General features: G+C 34.1%; 4 protein-coding genes across 15 annotated transcripts in view; 2 read left to right on the forward strand and 2 right to left on the reverse strand.

Moving 5' to 3' along the window:
- Positions 1-1,203: 1,203 nt before the first annotated feature.
- Hsl (hormone-sensitive lipase) lies at positions 1,204-5,298 on the forward strand. Of its 2 annotated transcripts, none has more exons than XM_043432507.1 (11): positions 1,204-1,417; positions 2,051-2,420; positions 2,551-2,752; positions 2,838-3,051; positions 3,132-3,322; positions 3,437-3,719; positions 3,857-4,079; positions 4,145-4,338; positions 4,458-4,783; positions 4,911-5,036; positions 5,208-5,298. In XM_043432507.1, exons 2-11 carry the CDS (start codon positions 2,062-2,064, stop codon positions 5,277-5,279), a joined length of 2,190 nt encoding a protein of 729 aa, XP_043288442.1. In that variant the 5' UTR covers positions 1,204-1,417; positions 2,051-2,061; the 3' UTR covers positions 5,280-5,298. The 2 variants fall into 2 exon arrangements, with proteins under 2 accessions (XP_043288442.1, XP_043288443.1); XM_043432508.1 differs by lacking the exon at positions 1,204-1,417 and adding an exon at positions 1,534-1,724.
- Positions 5,299-6,342: 1,044 nt separating this feature from the next.
- san (Probable N-acetyltransferase san) lies at positions 6,343-8,276 on the reverse strand. The gene is made up of 4 exons (XM_043432512.1): positions 8,141-8,276; positions 7,322-7,478; positions 7,086-7,252; positions 6,343-6,867 (listed from the first exon to the last, which is right to left on the reverse strand). Exons 1-4 carry the CDS (start codon positions 8,143-8,145, stop codon positions 6,702-6,704), a joined length of 495 nt encoding a protein of 164 aa, XP_043288447.1. The 5' UTR covers positions 8,146-8,276; the 3' UTR covers positions 6,343-6,701.
- A 329-nt stretch (positions 8,277-8,605) lies between these two features.
- GluRS-m (putative glutamate--tRNA ligase, mitochondrial) lies at positions 8,606-11,655 on the forward strand. Of its 3 annotated transcripts, XM_043432511.1 has the most exons (10): positions 8,606-8,742; positions 9,127-9,228; positions 9,459-9,693; positions 9,855-10,050; positions 10,165-10,333; positions 10,436-10,602; positions 10,706-10,866; positions 10,983-11,146; positions 11,239-11,390; positions 11,493-11,655. In XM_043432511.1, exons 1-10 carry the CDS (start codon positions 8,718-8,720, stop codon positions 11,571-11,573), a joined length of 1,452 nt encoding a protein of 483 aa, XP_043288446.1. In that variant the 5' UTR covers positions 8,606-8,717; the 3' UTR covers positions 11,574-11,655. The 3 variants fall into 3 exon arrangements, with proteins under 3 accessions (XP_043288446.1, XP_043288444.1, XP_043288445.1); XM_043432509.1 differs by having other exon boundaries at positions 10,165-10,602; XM_043432510.1 differs by lacking the exon at positions 8,606-8,742 and adding an exon at positions 8,804-9,045 and having other exon boundaries at positions 10,165-10,602.
- A 121-nt stretch (positions 11,656-11,776) lies between these two features.
- Positions 11,777-17,392, reverse strand: part of LOC122418347 (diacylglycerol kinase eta) — a 30,863-nt gene continuing 25,247 nt past the window's right edge. For 8 of the 9 annotated variants that reach the window (XM_043432494.1, XM_043432495.1, XM_043432496.1 and 5 more), the window contains 7 exons: positions 17,234-17,336; positions 16,891-17,160; positions 16,502-16,796; positions 16,022-16,345; positions 15,849-15,944; positions 15,571-15,702; positions 11,777-14,372 (listed from right to left, as the gene is read on the reverse strand). In XM_043432494.1, the coding sequence (XP_043288429.1) occupies positions 14,082-14,372; positions 15,571-15,702; positions 15,849-15,944; positions 16,022-16,345; positions 16,502-16,796; positions 16,891-17,160; positions 17,234-17,336 (1,511 nt within the window). In that variant the 3' untranslated portion in view covers positions 11,777-14,081. The remainder of the gene's footprint in view (positions 14,373-15,570; positions 15,703-15,848; positions 15,945-16,021; positions 16,346-16,501; positions 16,797-16,890; positions 17,161-17,233; positions 17,337-17,392) is intronic. The other variant, XM_043432497.1, reaches the window with a different exon arrangement.

Consider the following 17,392-nt stretch of genomic DNA (forward strand, 5'->3'; position numbering starts at 1 on the left):
GAAGTAAAATATCATGGGTTGCTGCTTCCCCGATGTCAACTGTCGTTCTTTACCAAGGTGGTTATTGTTGATTTTTGATGCTGAGGTTATATTTCCCAAGTCGATGCACTTTTCTTCCAAATTCAAGCAATGTATTCGACATCCGACATTTTGAAAATGATTTTCGTAAATCATACACTCTGCCGACTCTGCCTCTGCATTAGCAATCCCCATGATTTTTTCAGAATTTTCCACTCCCAGAACACTCGATGATGATATCGATTGCTTCTCCATTATTTTCCTTTCAGTTTTATAGGTTTTAATTTTTTTATAGATATTGTTCACTCCTCGTTCTTTGAGAGTAATCGCTGTTTGGCTTACACTTTTTGAAAACGTGGCTACGCTGCCAATAAGCCGATGATCGATGGCAAGTAGAAGAGTGGCAAAACGACTCTTAAAAATCGAAGTCGTGATCATTGTTTTCTCTGTGGCTGGATAAATTATCAGATGTTGTTATAATGGAGGAAATAAAGTTAAAGATAATCTGAGTACTCTTTTCTTCCGCTGAGCGCTGCTTTCTTGTCATCTGAAAAGTTCCACGCAATCTGATGTGATTAGGAAGAAATACGTTTCACCACCACGACAATGACCACAACTTTTCATCTGTGCATATTTGCATTTTTCGACGATTCCCCCAAACATGGTGGTGGATTTTAGTATTGGTTTTGTTGAGCAAACGTTGTTGAGTCATATTTTTATTTCGGTTTCGGAATATATAATACAGTAAACGTCTACTACGTTTGCTTTTTTTTTAAATAGCGGAAATGTCTGTAAAAGCCGGAAGCAGCAGAAACCCCCTCTACTGACCATATTTATTTGTTTGCACAGGGATGGTGCAAGTAGACTACCGCGCCACTAGTGATGAAAAGTGAAACTTTTGAGGGTCTTTTAACATTATTGTATTATTATATATATATTACATTATTATGAATATTTCCATCAAAGTATTCTTCTTCTTCTTCTCTTCCTGAATGGCTATCTCCCACTGAGGGCATGTGCCACCATCAAAGTATTGAAAGTGCTACCCCCCCCAAAAGCTTATAATTTATGACATTAGAGGCGCCACAAGTACTTTCGACCTGCGCCCTCTATCGAATCTGCACCATCCCTATAGTGATTTTCACGCTACAAGATTTTTCGTATATCGAACAATGGTATATATACCATATGGCAGATGGCAGATGATTGTATTTGTGTATTAAAAAATTATGTATACAAGACAGTCAATAAACTGCGATACTCGTGATCAAAATAGGGTGGATCTTTTGTAGTTAGGAAAAAAAGTCCAACAATAGATAAGAAGCAGTTGGAAAAATTAGAAATTTCGTGGAAATGGCTTCGCAGCGGGTTCAATCTTGACGGAGAACAGATCAATTAAGTAAAGCTTCCTTTCATTTAAGATTCTAACCTCAAAATAAAATTTTAGCGCAAATCAAAATATTTTCATTTAAACCCGGACGTATGTTTTTTAATTTTTTGTTTTCTTTATTTTATTAACAATGTCAAATGGTCTACTTTGTCTTTATGAAAATGATATTCGATTGTTCATTATCAGCTGTTTCATAAACGTCATCATAATCGATAACGGTATAAAAATATGTATGACCTTTGATCAACTTTTGAATCGTCGTTTATAAATCTGCTTTTGCTTCTAAATTAGTCATAGTTTTTTGTGCAATAATTTGGTAAGTTTTCTGCGTACTTAAAAATTTAATCAGACAACACATACATCGTCGCTCTTGTTTTTTTCATAAATATATTGAAAATTCAGGTATTTTCTTAAATTTTTTTGAAACTAAATTACGGATGCAAAAATGATTTGGGGTCAAAATTTTCGAAAATTCAATTCTTTTGAAATTTCAAATATTTTCGAAAAACACGTCATACTATTTAATAAAATTTTTGGGCATCTTACCTAGTTAAGACCAGAATTTGCAGAAATTGTTATGGAAATCATATTTTCTGTGTTCTCAAAATGTGCTACATATTTTTGTTGAACTTTATCAAATAGAAAACAGAACGATGTCACTGGATGATGGATTCGAGAGACCGTTTGAAATTTTGGAGCCACCACAATGGGGTGCGCTTAGGGAGCTTTGTCGAGCAAATACTGAATACTTTTCCTCCCATCAAGATGAGAATGGTCTAAGAATCACAGCTGCGCTACACGTTATTTCCGATTACATGACAGAGTTACGTCCATTGTACAAAGAAGTTGGTAAAATTGCACCTCTGTACGACTTTGACGAATCCACTCCAGGCAATGGTTATCGAAGTTTCCTTATCCTGGTTGATAAATGTATTTTACATTGCGGCAGCATCTGTCGACAGATTTATGCGCAAAGAGAATCTATGCTATTCCGAAAAGCGCATTACATGAGGTGAATACAATATGTTTCAAATTAATAATCATCATTCGTGGAATATTATTTCTTCATTAATTGGGTTAGAGAATTGTGCGAATACTTTTATATTTCTTCTGGGTTTCACCTTGAGTCCATTTCATTCTAGGGAAATTGAAGCGTGCTCTCAGCTTTTGACATCGTTGTGCACCTGCTTGCATCATTTGAAGACACTGCGCTCATGGAGCGAAGAAACATTTGATGGGAAACCATCTCTTTTCGCCTCAAATGAGCACAGCCCTCAAGAACTTTTGAATAAAGCAGAGAACATCAATCAGTATTGTTTTTACGGTAGATGTTTAGGATTTCAGGTAAATACCAGAGATATAACATGCAGTCCAAAAAACTGACAAAACAATGATAGTTTATTTTGACAAAAAATTTTCTTTTTCTTAGTTCTGCGACGATTTAAAGAGTCTCCTGAAGTTTTTCTCAGCGGGTATGGCTTCTTTCAGTGAAACTTATTATACAAATGGCACTGTACTGGGCAGATGTACAAATTTCGTCAAATATTTTCTCGATCCCGAAATAAAAGCTCGTCGAATTGTTAATATTTCTCAACGAGCGGATATTCAATTTTGTCAAGCTTTTTGGGAGCTCAATGAATCGAGTAAGTACCAGCAAAAAACCGTAAAATGTGAAAGATTTACGGAAACCAAAACGATATTGATTCGATATTTCTTCACTCAGATCTCTTACTAATGTATCCGGCCATTGTGCAATCAGCATTGCCAATAAATCAGATGATTTCTGTACCCCCTGAAGAACTTAATTTACCAACGATTGGGGGTACAACCGTTAATGTACCAATTCCTTCTAGTCATGTGGGCAAAAAACCCATACATGTGAGATTGTTAAGTTCCAAACATCGTGTAGGAATGGTAAGAAAAATTTCATTATCTATCCGAAGAGCGGTGTACCGAATGACAATGAACAATTCGTTTTTTAAAACGGATGTAAAATTGTTGTAAAATATAATTCTTTGATCTCCGCAGGTGGGTTCAGCAAGAGTGGGTGGTGATTTATTGGGAGCATCCGACATTCTGATAGTTCATTGTCACGGCGGTGGATTCGTCGCCCAAACCTCAAAATCTCATGAAGTTTATTTAAAAAAATGGGCTTTTTCATTAGACGTACCTTTATTATCGATCGACTATAGTCACGCACCAGAGGCTCCTTTCCCACGTGCTCTCGAAGAAGTCGTTTACGCCTACGGCTGGGCACTCAAACATTCCACGACTCTGCTTGGCACTACTGCTAAAAAAGTCATTTTTATTGGTAACCAAAACGACTTCACCCATGCCATAACGATTTTTCCATAACTTCCCGTTCGTTACAGAGTCACTGTACTTTTTCATACTATACTGTAGTATTGAAGCAATGAATCAACGATTTTTGATTTTTTTCTCCAAAAGGTGATTCGGCTGGTGCCAATTTATTACTAGCGGCAACAATAAGATGCTTCGAATTGGATATTAAGAAGCCTGATGGTATATTCATGGCCTACACACCAGTTTGGGTAGAATTCATACCCTCCCCCTCTCGATTACTCTGTCTTGCTGACCCGTTATTGCCTTTTGGTTTTATGATGAGATGTTTGAAGGCTTACGCTGCAGCTGACCTTACGAAAAATCAGAGGTAAATTCAAGTTTTTTTTCAAACTCCGACATAAAGAATTGAAATGATTATGGTTTTGTTCTCAGTCGTGAAAAGGGTCAAGAAATTGAGGATGGAATAAAGTCAGACACAGAATCTTTCGCCGAAGTGAGCGAGAGCGATCTTATTGCTCTTGCCTTGAGTCCAAGCGGTGATGAAGCTAATGAGAATCGTTTGGGTTCCATGGATTCGGATTTAACTTTGAATTCCGTCAGTTTGGTTGACGCTGATGGAATTCCAGGTTAGTAGTACAAGAAAATTCCTTTCAGATCGATATTTCTTGAATTTAATTGGGAGGATTCGTTGTAATTCAACATGAATGTTTTTTTAATAATTTTTTCCCGACACTGTCCTGCTCAGTGAGTGAAGCGCAGAAAGAAACGACGTCTCAGGAGTACATCAGGAAATTCGTTGACATGTACAAAAACGTTGGGTTTGGCTCATCCGCCTCATCAGCAAATGGTGCACCAATCAGGGATTCGAATAGCTCTGATGGTGAAAAATCATGGTCAGTTTTTGGTTGGTCTCTCAGCGGTTCGGAAAGAAGAGAATCTCGACAACTCGATACCGATGGGATTCGAAATCCTTCGGATGAATTTGTCTTTAGTGTTCCTAGAGACCCACTCCTGAGCCCTTTTTTAACTCCCGATAACGTTCTCGCTCGTTTTCCCCCCGTTAGAATCGTGGTAAGTTGCATTACACATTTTTGAAAACTCTTCATCAAAAAATCTTATAATTTCGTGCACTTTTTTAACGTTGCCTTTTCTTTTCGACGAACCCTTCAGGTATTTATGATTTTGTTTCTTCTAACAGAGTATGGAGGCCGATCCTTGCTTGGACGACTGCGTCATGTTTGCACGAAAATTGAGATCTCTTGGAGTCAATGTCTCGCTGAATATTCTTGAAGGATTGCCACATGGATTTCTCAATCTTATTCTGGTAAATGAATTACGAAAAAGTCAATCATTTTGTTATGTTCTCAGAGGTTATTGATGTGACAATGAGTCAGAATATATTCAAATTCAAATTGAAACGAAAGTGATTCATGAAAATTTTTAAAAGTAATGTAACGTTTTTACTAACCAATTTTCTTATGTTGCTTTTTTCTAGATGTCAAAAGAAGCCAGCGATGGTGCAGATTTGTGTTGCAAAAAGATCCAAGAATTGATAAATCTCACATAAATTGTGTTCAAAATTTGAAGAAAAAAAAAATGATAAATATGAAAAACTTGAATTTGAATTTCGAAAACTCCAATCACGTCTATTTCGTAAAAAACGATGCAGATTCACGATTTTTATTCGTACGTACGAGTATATAAAAACCGCAAAGACTCAAATACAATAATTTATTTCATTTTGATAGTTTTCGGTTTCCAATCCCCAGAAGTTATTCGTATTTTCTATTTATATCTGCAGGTCAGATTCGAGTTTTTAATGAAAAAAATAAAAATAACATCGACAATAATTTTTTTTCATCACTCTCGATCAACTGTTTTAATCAGCCAATGAAGTGAACCTTCATTTTAAATAATTTTCTTCGTAAAAGCGTCCTGAAGCACTTCAAACGGCATTGAATGTTTCGCTTTTTGCCAATTTACACATATTTTTATTGATTTTATTACGATTTAAATGAAAGACATTCGATCTGCAGCACGCCTAATGTTATAAATGTAAAACTCGTACCTGCAATTGAGAATTCAACAGTCCAATATTGTGTATTTAATGGAGGCTTAAGTATATATATATATATATGTGTACACAAATAATTGTATTTATTAATTCGAGTTGGCTGTAAAAGTCTATGATAAAAATATGGATACAAATACGAGTAAAATGAAAAAGTGATTTTTTTTCGTTTCAAGAAAATTGAAACTCGCAACTCAAAAATGAAGCTATATAAGAAGCAAAAAATAATCAAGTATTTTTTCGAAATTGCTAAATTCGAAAGGATCGAGAAAAGAAAAAATAGTTGAACAAAGTGGCAAACTTAGGCGCATGAAATAAAAGAATTTTCTCCCGCAATAGGCGTGTCACGTATTCTGTAAATATGAAATTTGTTACGTATGTACTAACGGGAGAATAATTTGAAATTTCAATCTGAACCCTTGAAATGTTCGTTAAGCAGAAATATCATTTTTCGAGACTTGAAAGGATTTACAAATTGAAAGTCGGCCTCTTGTGAGAATGAACAATAATGTACAATTGGAAACGAAACTATTGGAACGAATAAATATATACATGGTGATTTAATGGACATTCATTTATTTAGTTATTGACCATTTTTTTCGTATCCTGAATTTCCCGCCTCTTTCTTCCTGGAAGAATTTCTAATCGACGCTTTTAAATGTCATTTTTTGTGTATAATAGGGGAACAATTTTTACACTTTAAGCACCTTGGCATTAGAAACATGATATAACATACTAATGAATTCGTGAAAATTCTTTGCCCAAAAAATCGTCCCGTATTGAAATAATGATTTATTTAGATGTACGGAGGTACGTTTATTATTGAGAATTTGTACAGCAGGTAGCGGAGAGAAATGATAGATGAAGAAATAATAATTAAAAAGAAAAAAAACTTTTTAAACGATGGAGTAAGCTATTTTATTGCGAGTTCGTTTGATGATTCGCTTGTGGGCGTAGAATTTTTTGTAAAACGTGTGCGTCCGCTGGCTCGATGCGTTTGTAATAATGTTCCTTCGTTTCCACAACCTCAAAGTCAAATTTCTTATAAAAATCAATGGCATCCTCGTTGTTTACTTGTACATGTCTGGAATTTACAAAACACCTCGATTAATTAGTCAAATAATAAAGGGAAGAAAGAGAACAAACTTTCATCCAATTTTTGTGAAAGATCCTGCGGTTACTTTAGAATTTTTAATCACGCTCAATAGAGAACGGCCGATAGGACAGAATACATTGGATCAAAAAATATGGAATATTAATGTTGTTCTGAAATTCAAATTTTAAATGTAAACAAAGACTTACAAAAATATGGAATCAAAGTTGCCATCTTTGTTCACATAATTCAATACATGCTGTACCATGACTGTACCAATGCCGAGTCTTCTGTAGGGGTACAAACAACCCAAGGTCATAATATAGAGTCGACGAGAGTTTTCCGACGTATCTACTCGACAGCAAACGGCACCAACCTGAAATTTTTACTCTTTCAATGTTCTTGCAATTGCTTTCTTGATTTGAAAAAAATTTGATTTAATTACCACGATGTCGTTATAGTATGCCAATTTGGCAAGTTCTCCTGCTTCCAAAACATCTTTGTAGAATTTTTCATTATAAGAGACTGGGAAGACCACTTGATTCAGCAATTTGAGCTGTTTTATATTGTGCGGCGTTACATCGCCGAGTTCTATTTTTGACCTGTGATAATTTAATAATGAAAAATTAAATTTTCTATAAAGAATAATTATCATTTTGAATAATTAAACTTTCGTGTAAAGTACAAATGAAACAGTAATATGAAAAAATTCAATAACCCTTGGAAAAATTGTTGCTCTACACAAATAAGATGTAGATGGTCGTTAAAATTATATTATTATTAGTATTCGTACAATTGACACGTTAATCATTTTGATTTTTTCGCCAGGTCTATTATTAAACACTAAAGAATTGAAAAAAAATTTACAAAGCACAGCAGAGTTTAAGTTTCAGAACTTTGTATTCCAATAACTGAAAGAACACAGAACGGAAATTTAACGAAATTGAAAATTTGATTGTAAATCGTCTCAAACATTGGATGAATGAATCTAAAACAGCATTTCTGCAAATTCATTACGATAGTATGATAAAAAACGACACACGTGAGAACCTTGACACAAAGATTTATTTACGACGATAAATATCATCGATTATAAAATATATATTATAAATATCGAATTAAAACAACGAAATGTGGAATACAGAAAGTGAAGTTGTTCGAAAAATGTTATATTATTAAAAATTTTTTAAATGATTGAAAGAGGAAAATTGTTTCGGTATACGGAATCATAACCTCCAAAAGCAGGGAAAAGTATAAAACTTACCTCATTTGGTGAGAGACGGTTTAGGGGCGATCAGCTATAATTTTTGAAAGCTCGTTGAATGATGACGACTACTTCCTCGCGCGATGTTTTGTCGGGCTTTTCGTTCTCCTTTATTCAAAATTTTACATTAAATTCGTAGACTGACCGCCCTTTCGCCGAAGTAAATTTTTCGTCTGCATTCGGCGGTTTTTGGCAGTGACGTCACACGAGCAGCGCGGCAGGCGCGGCAGAGCGAGGCTGCTGCCAAAGCCGAGTGAATAATGACAATGGCTCCGTTTTACTACACACACCGCTGTCGTGGCAAGTACGACCGACCGGAGAACATAAATGTTATATTTCGGTTATTTCTCTATGTTCTTTGGTTCGTTCAATCAAGGGGTTCAACGACGACACGGATGACGACAATTCTTGCGAATGAACCTTTTTTTTCATTTTCGTAAAGGCACATTCTCATCGCAATTCTCAGTTTACAAGAAAATATTAATTTAGATTATGTTTTCAATAATTTCTTTGTCAATTAATTTTTTCACTCCCGACTGCCGCCCGCAGAGCCAAAAAGACGGGAGTAAGGCCCGCTATGCACGGTCAATTGCGCAATATAGGTGATTGCACAATATTATTGAACGTGTAGATGTAGTATGTAGATGATGTAGATGTAGTATTGAAACTTAAAACCCGTGCTTGCTTAAAACATGTGGTGTGCACCACCAGTGTGCACTTTCTAGTGATTTTCACGCTGCAAGAAGCAAGAAATTAGCCGCTATATATATATATATATGATCGACTTTGTTGATAAGTAAATTCGTAAATGCATTCATTTGGAACAGCAATAAATAAATAGTTCACTTTTCAATGATATTGCATACTTTTGTAGTTATTTCCTCACAACTTCAACAGAAATCAAGGTTATCACTTCGTCAAAGAAAAAATTGAACAAACGCTTGAATATTTGTTGTTCATTGTTGATTTTTGGAATATTTATTTAGCAATGCCTAGGAGAATTTTGAAAATCAGGACTCTGCAATTTTTCGTACGAAGATTTTACAAGAAAACTGCTGTTCGTGTAAGATTTGCTCCAAGCCCGACAGGTAGTTTTGTCATTTCATTTTTGTTTACTTTAATTTTGATTTGTAAGCAATAATCAATGTATTCTTGTGAGAAAAGAAAAATCATTGAATGGAATTAATGAGCAGTAAATTTCTTCGAGCCATCATAAGCTGCTTGAAATTGTAATAATATTCATAAATTATCAAAGAAAAAACAGCTTAACAAAAATTTTTTACATTTTGTGTTTGAAACAAAAATGAATGATTTTCAGGATATTTACATTTAGGTGGCTTAAGAACAGCCCTCTATAATTATCTATTTGCACGTGCCAATGATGGTAGTTTTATTCTGCGCATTGAGGATACAGATCAAACTAGAATCGAACCAGGAGCTATGGAAAAGCTTCAAGAAGATTTATTCTGGGCCGGAATCATACCGGACGAAGATCCTTTGAGAGGAGGTCCTGCGGGTCCGTACATCCAATCAAAGCGTTTAGAAATTTATAAGTGAGCATGAATTCCTCACAAAATGTAAAGAAAATTTTTCTTTCACTTTTTAAGCTGAAGAATTTTTCATCTTTCTCAATAAATTTTTTAAATGAAATTATCATTGCAGTGTTTTTGAACTTGATTGAAACAAAAAACATAAAAGAGATGTATTTTTTCAGAGAACAGGTAGAAAAACTGTTGGTAAACGGTTCTGCTTATTACTGCTTTTGTACAGAACGTCGCCTGCAAATGTTGAAAAAGGACGCTATAAAAAATGGACAGATTCCAAAGTACGACAATCGCTGTAGGCACCTGAGCAAAGAAGAGACAAAGTCAAAGTTGGCTAACACAGGCAATTATTGCATAAGATTCAAGGTTTGTATTTCAATAAATACCAGAGTTTTTCATATTTATGAAATTAATCGAATAGAAATTTAAAGAAATACCCAAATTTCATAACTGTGCTCATTTTTTCTGTTCTATTTTCAGTTATCTTCAGAAGCACAACCTTTTCATGATTTGATATATGGTGAAATTAGTTCAACAGCGACGCAGCAAGAAGGAGATCCGGTGATAATGAAAGCAGACGAATATCCAACTTATCATTTTGCCAATGTGGTAGATGATCACTTTATGGAAATCTCCCATGTTTTGAGAGGTGTGGAATGGCAAATTTCAACCCCAAAACATATACAAATCTACGAAGCGTTTGGTTGGGAACCACCCCAATTTGCTCACTTGCCTTTGATATTAAACGCAGATGGTTCGAAATTGTCCAAACGTCAAGGGGACATTCGCGTCGATTCTTATCGGAAACAAGGCATTTTCCCATCTGCTTTGCTCAATTTTATAACTCACGCTGGTGGTGGATTCAAAAGAGACCGTGGTGAAAGTCGGTGTTACAGTTACGAGGAACTAATTAAACAGGTATGATTTTGATTGAATTAATAAAATTGAAGCATATATAATGAGTGTTATTTACAATTCCTTTTCCCATCATCTTATTACGACTTTTTCGGATTTTCCATAGTTTGATCTCAATCGAATAAACACAAACTCAACGAAACTCGCGCCGGAGAAACTTTTGGAATTTAATAAACTCGAACTTGGTCAATTGTTGGAAAATGAAAGGAACTACAAGTTTTTGGTGGATCGTGTCACTAGATTAGTATTGGAAAAATTCCCAATTGGGTAAGAGTTTTCATAAATCTTTGTACTAGTTTATTATTTCGAATATGTTGGTAGAAAATAATAAGAAATCAGAAAACAATGTTCTTACTACGTTTACTTTGTTATTAATGTTTTAGTTCGAACGACCTGAGTTTACAGTTGGACGAAGCTCATATAATTAGTACGTTGAAATGGGCCCGAAATCGTATCAACAAATTGGATGATTTGGTGACGCGTGACTTGGCATTTTTATGGACGGTTCCAACGAATTTGCCGATTAAACAAGATCCACAATGTCTAGGTATTACATAAATCGATCTTCTCATTTTTTAGCGATCGAGTTGATTTTTTTCAACGTATACGTGACGTTTGAATTTTTTTGTCAATCTTCAGATACTGTAAAACTGGTCTGCGAAAAGTTGGATGAAGTGGAAATCTTCGAGAAAGAGTACCTGTCTAATTTTCTTCGAGAAATTGCAAAAAAGAATGGCGCTCCATTCGGAAAGTTCATGAAAGTTTTAAGAGCATTACTTACTGGACTGGAGGTAAATTTTTTTCATTCATTTCGTTCCCAAAATCATAAAAATCATGGAAAAAAAACTTTAATTTTAATGGAATAGATTAATAATATTTCATAAAATTTCCAGGAAGGACCCGCTGTCGCAGAAATGATGGCGATTCTAGGAAGAGAAAAATCCCTCGCGCGATTGAAACGCATTTTGCTCTGAATTCGCAGCATTTATTTCATTAGTCTATTCATAAATAATAAAATACAATAATAACTTAAATAAACAATTGTTTTACTCTGTACATAAGTGATATTGGGGTTTTAATACAAAAGTTCATTTCCCAAATAAATAATTCCAGAAAAAAATGTCAAGAAATCAAAATTATCGTAGGAGTAGGAAAGAGATATAGTAAAAAGTCCAAGTTTTAAGGGGGTTTTGAAAAGCAAGTTTTTATTACGAATTAACATTGTGTATGCGTAAAGTGAAAAGTTCAAAGTACATTAAATGACGTTGTGGTAATTATGTATTATTATCATTTGTTTTTTTTCTTTTTTTTTGTAACAATTGTTTTTTTTTTTCTATATTTCAAGTACTTAAATATAGAATCGAATACAACAGACACGCGAGTGTAATTAGATTGCACTCTCGAGATTTTTGAAATAATTTTTCAACGTTATGAATTTCGTGCACAATTTTAGTTTTTTGAAAAAAGTCTTTGTATTGTTAATTTTTTGTTTTTCATCATGAAAACTCATGACAATTTAATATGGCTAAAATGACAAGTGTGCCGAGCATAGCGATATAACAAGATGTGTACTTATATCACAAGGTAATTATTTACGAGACAGCTCAAAAAACATTTTTTTTTTAGTTTTTTTCCATCATGTTTTTTTTTCATTCGTCGCTCATATATCGTGTAGAATTTTACATATTAATAAGATTATCACAGAATTTGTCAGATGTAAATTATTATTTAGTATTTTCGTGTATTTTTTGGTTTTGTTTTAATTTTTCCCTTTCTTTTCAAACGTATTAAGTCTTGCTGAGAAAAAATATCGATGATTCATCGATTTCAGACGAGAAGACATTTCTGTAGGGTTTTCGGTCTTTTCTTCCTCTAAGATACCATCTAAAGTTAGTGTCTTCGTTTCAAAATTAGGGGACTTCTTGTTTTTTTTTCTATTCATATTCCTCTTTTTTTGGCCCAAACTCCGATTAAAAGTTGACTTTTTTTGTCTCAAAGTATTTTTCTTCTAATAAATGTGATATATAGTGTTAAATTTAATTATAATACTGTCCGAGTGGCATATTTTTGAGTTGTGCGAAACATTTTTTTACTTTTTTGCTTCGCATCAACGAAAATTAGACGGAGAGAAGACACTTTTAGTTCCCTTTTTCCTCTACTTTTTCTGCTCTTAACGTGTGTTCCTTCGGAATATATCCTTTAAAACAGTTCTTTTTAAAATTCATTTCGAGACACGAAAAAAATGATGTCTCGAAATAACAAAAGAAAGAGATCTCTAGAAACTTATTTTCTATAATCATCACGTTACAATTTATTACGCCACGAGTTTACTTTTTCTTCGAATTAATCGTAATTCCTAATTTTACGAGTCGGGAAGATATTGATAATCGAATACTATAAGTATTTTACTTAGTTTTCGAAAATAAGTTTAATTTCTTCCGAAAATCGAACGAGTGATGAATTTTCATAAACGGAACGCGGATGAAGCAATTTTTGAATCGAAGTTATTAGTACGTAAATATTGCAACTCCAATTTACCACGGCACATTCAAATTCATCATATTTATTCTTCCTTGTTAAATTTCCAATGGACAAGTGAAAAAATTATTGAAAATATTCATCACTCATTCGATTGCATCTAGCTTGATTTATTCGAAACAGCACCTACGCGAATAATAATTTACTAATTATAACAATAATAACGATAATATTGATTAATAATAAAAAACAATGCTCGCACGATTTGTTACGAGCATAAAAACGACTAAAAATTAGTTCACGTTAACATTAGGACAAAATCACCTGCGTTTTTTCGATTTTTTATTTACGATTTCAAAAAGAAAAACGCAGAATTATAATACTGTTATTGCTATCTCAATAATTGTTTGAGTAAATCGTGACCAGTTCCAAGCGTTGTACTACATATGCAAAGGATGAAAAAATGGAATTTGCATATCAATTTTAAAAGAAAAATAATCGCATGCTTGAATTTTCAACCACGAAGAGCAAAACAACGGGAGCTGGATCGTCAAATCGATATTTTGAGATTTGCCAGGGCAAGATCGTAGGCGTAAGGAAATTACTAATTTTCTATTCGCTAAGTTCTTTAAGATAAGAAAAATCATAATCATTTTGATTTGACACAAAAAAAATAAGATTTTTTCCGCGTTTGTTCGCGCGGTTTGTATGTTTTGTTCAGTATTCGTAGCTTTGAATTCGATTTTCAGGTTTTGGTCGTATTTCGAAGTTTCGAGTATACATATTATTTTTGAATGAAAATTTGATGGAAGTACTTTGAAAATAATGACGAAAAAGATTGAAACTAACTATTGAGGTAATATAAATCGTTGTATTTTGGATGATTTTTGGTATTCGTGTTTTCAGAATTTTTTCCCATCTTACGGAGGATTGAGTATTTTAAGGAGTATAAATTAAATTATTAATTTATCTAATAGAAAGGATGAATGGATAAAAAGTAAAAATTAATTGTTGAGGTCATTGATAGCTTGAAGAATTCTCTTGACATGACCGACCTTGATGATTCCGAGTTCTTTGAGATCGCGTCGAGCCAACGTGAGCAATTCACGTCCTCGAATGTCGTGAGAAACAAATTTTTCCGTGTACTCGCCAAGTTGGAGATTCTCGAGCCAAACACAAACGTCCTGTACCGACCAATTTGTAACTTGTTCGCGTGCCAGTTGATTGGCAGTACCGCCACCAGAACGTCGAAACTTCAACCAGAACAAACCACGATGACGATTCTTTTTGTCACCCTGTGGAAATTGATGAGAAATACGGGGAAAAAAAAAGAAAAAAAAAAAAAGAGAAACAACGATTTTTTATGTGAGTGGTTAGTTCGGACGTTTCCATTTCGCTAAATTCGAATTTGTATTTTATTTTTATGATTACAACATAGCGAGCAACGTGCATGTGGTTATTAGACATAGTATTTCGAGTACCTTGATTTTGAAGAATTACATCTGCTTTTCTTGGATTTCTGATATTTGATAGTTGATTCCATTGCAAATGTTTCAAACTCAAATATTGTATTTTGAATATCACAATTTTTAACGTTTACTTTCGAGGACCCGTACTCAAAATACTCGACTAAATTTGCCAAGAAAAAATACTGCAAACACGTAATGATCCTACCCAAAAAAGTTGTCGAAGTAAAATTTCATATGCTTCAACAAACTAAAAGAATATTCTCCGTGAGTTCGAATAGCACGTTTTGTGAGAATTTCCGTGCAACATGCTAACGTGATCAACTTGGAACTACATAGACTGTGTGATGATTAAAAACATGCATTACAAGTAAATAAGTGAATGAGCAAAAATGAGGAGTATTCATGAAAAAATACATAAATCTACTGCTAAATATCTAAATTTTTTTGGCAGTACTTATAATGGTTTAAAAAAAGCTTATTACCCGCGAATGGGATCGAGTACTCAGACAATCCGTGACAAAGCACACATTAAGATGGATTAATAAAAAATGGAAAAAAGTAACATTTACATTTAAAAGCTACACGATATGTGCCATTCTGTAAAAGCTCAATATTATTTATCCTTAAAAAAAAAAAAAAAAAAAAAAAAAAAATTCGTCGACGGAACTTCGGAAATTGGATTAAAAACAATTGCTACTGGTAATAATGAGTGAAATTTTATAAATTTCTAATCTGATATAAGAAAATCGAATGGAATCTTGCTTTCTCTAATAATTATTTGAATCATCAATTTTATTTCTTTCTAACCGAGTCGATAGAAAGTCGATTAAATTCGGGCAGTTGGTTAAATTTCGTGCTTAGAAATATGATGCTTCGAGAAATTTATGAATAAATTGTTCTTTTCTTATTCAATCCATTAATATAAATTGGCAATACAGAAAAACTCTCAATCCCACTAAAAATATTCTTAGGAATTCAAGAATATAAAATGTACGGTTTTTTCGAAATTTTCGTTTAATCGTACCTGATCGTCCGACGCAACGTTTTGCAAATAAACCATTCCTGTTCCTCTCTCATCGAAAACGCACTTTCGCAATTCTTGTTCCATCGCCGCCAACGACAGTGATAATTTGTTTTCCAAGTCTTCTCGTAATCTCTGAGAAAAGACACCGAATCCGATGAGTAATATTTAAAAAAGAGAATAAAAAAATATATTTAACCAATTGTCTATAACAACGTAAGGTATTGTAGGCGACATTGAATTTTTAATGTTTAGTATTTCAAATATGAAATTGTTCTCACCAAATTTTGAGCTTTGTCTCTAAGAAGTTCACAGGATTCTTCATAGAGCTGTCGAGCATTTGACACCAGATCTGTAATGACGGGTCTCAAATTCGGCTGTGAAAACAAATTTTTCAATCGTGAGATTCTTGAAGATGAAAAAGTTTTTGAAAAAATAGAATACTGACACTCACTCCTTCTATAATTTTGCCTTCGGGATGAACTTTTTCAAGGCTAACGGCAGTTCGATCAGCAATTTGATAGAGATCGGGCTCGAGACTTGGATGTGAAATAATGAGTAATTTGACCCATTTAACGAGGGTTGTTACGACCTCGATAAAACCGATAAGAATATTGTGTTCCTCCTCGTAAAGTTGTATCGGTTTTCCGTCAATATTCAACTGCGTTCGGGAACACGATTGCGACGCGTTGCTTAAGGTCGAGGTCGACTGCGAAACTGCTGTGGAATTGCTGCTACGTTGCTTCTCTTCCCAGGCTCTGAGTGATGTTTCCAGGGCCTGAAAACGTTACGGTTTAGGTTTGCCCTTTCGTTTTTTTTTTTTTTTTTCAAAATAAATCAAAATGTCTTGTTTTCATTTGAAGAATATCAGCAGTCAAAACAGGTGAAAATTTCTGGAAATTTGTTTTCTGTACAAAAATATTGTGATACTTACTCGATTTCGATATAGCATTTGCATACGATTTTTGTGAATAATTCTTATCATTCCTGGGGGTTGAATCCATGCTTCGCCATCAACTTGTATGGGAACACCCTCTTCACCGAGAATATTTATCTGAACCGTTTGACATTGGGCGATACGATGATGTTGCAAATTGATTAATCTCGATGCAGCCATTTGTACAGAACCAAATACTGCAACCACTTCCAAAATACGATCGTCGAAAGAAGGTGCCAAAAATAAATCGCCCTCCTTCGTTCCTCCCCAGAAATTCGTTCCGCCCATGAAGCTGAAAAAGTTGAAAAACATGGAATAAATTGAATAATATGAATTCATTCATTATTTTAAAAGTTTCAATCAATGATTAATGAATAGTTGCTTACCTTGGAATATTGAGAACAACTATGCCCTGCAGAGAAGGCAATGGAATTCTCTGTCCATCGCACTCTAGTTGAACTCTCTGTTCCAGGTTTTTGTAAGTTTTTTGAAGCCATTGTTTCGAGCCCAAAACTCCATACCACATATAATTTTTCGCTCGAGATCGACACTTTTCTGGATGTTCCTCGCGTTTGTGATGAAAATCGAGACTTATTTTGGCATCGATACCAATACCAAAATAATTATTCATCACACATCGTTCGAAGTAACCTTCCCTGTGAACGCAAGAAAAAAAAATCAATAATGCAAATATCGAATTTAAATAATTTTTCCCATCATTTTACGTACATCAAAGTTTCGTCAGGATCCATGAGAGGCGAGACAGCCGCACAGAGAGCGTCAGCATTCGCGAGAAGAGCTTGACTAATGAGGCCCGCACCACCACTCACGTCTGCCAAAAATTCCATTAAAAATGAATGATATTTACTAAATTATAAACAATCAATA

Source organism: Venturia canescens, chromosome 11, assembly GCF_019457755.1.
Source record: "Venturia canescens isolate UGA chromosome 11, ASM1945775v1, whole genome shotgun sequence".
Lineage (NCBI taxonomy): Eukaryota > Metazoa > Arthropoda > Insecta > Hymenoptera > Ichneumonidae > Venturia > Venturia canescens.

Coding starts and splice junctions, on each gene's coding strand:
- Hsl (XM_043432507.1), top strand. CDS start 2,062: ATGTCACTGGATGATGGATTCGAGAGACCGTTTGAAATTTTGGAGCCA. Junction 3,323..3,436: donor CCAAACATCGTGTAGGAATG/GTAAGAAAAATT, acceptor TGATCTCCGCAG/GTGGGTTCAGCAAGAGTGGG. Junction 5,037..5,207: donor GATTTCTCAATCTTATTCTG/GTAAATGAATTA, acceptor GCTTTTTTCTAG/ATGTCAAAAGAAGCCAGCGA.
- san (XM_043432512.1), bottom strand. Junction 7,253..7,321: donor CATACTATAACGACATCGTG/GTAATTAAATCA, acceptor TAAAAATTTCAG/GTTGGTGCCGTTTGCTGTCG. Junction 6,868..7,085: donor AACTTTGATTCCATATTTTT/GTAAGTCTTTGT, acceptor TGTAAATTCCAG/ACATGTACAAGTAAACAACG.
- GluRS-m (XM_043432509.1), top strand. CDS start 8,718: ATGCACGGTCAATTGCGCAATATAG. Junction 10,867..10,982: donor TTGGAAAAATTCCCAATTGG/GTAAGAGTTTTC, acceptor TTAATGTTTTAG/TTCGAACGACCTGAGTTTAC. Junction 11,147..11,238: donor ACAAGATCCACAATGTCTAG/GTATTACATAAA, acceptor GTCAATCTTCAG/ATACTGTAAAACTGGTCTGC.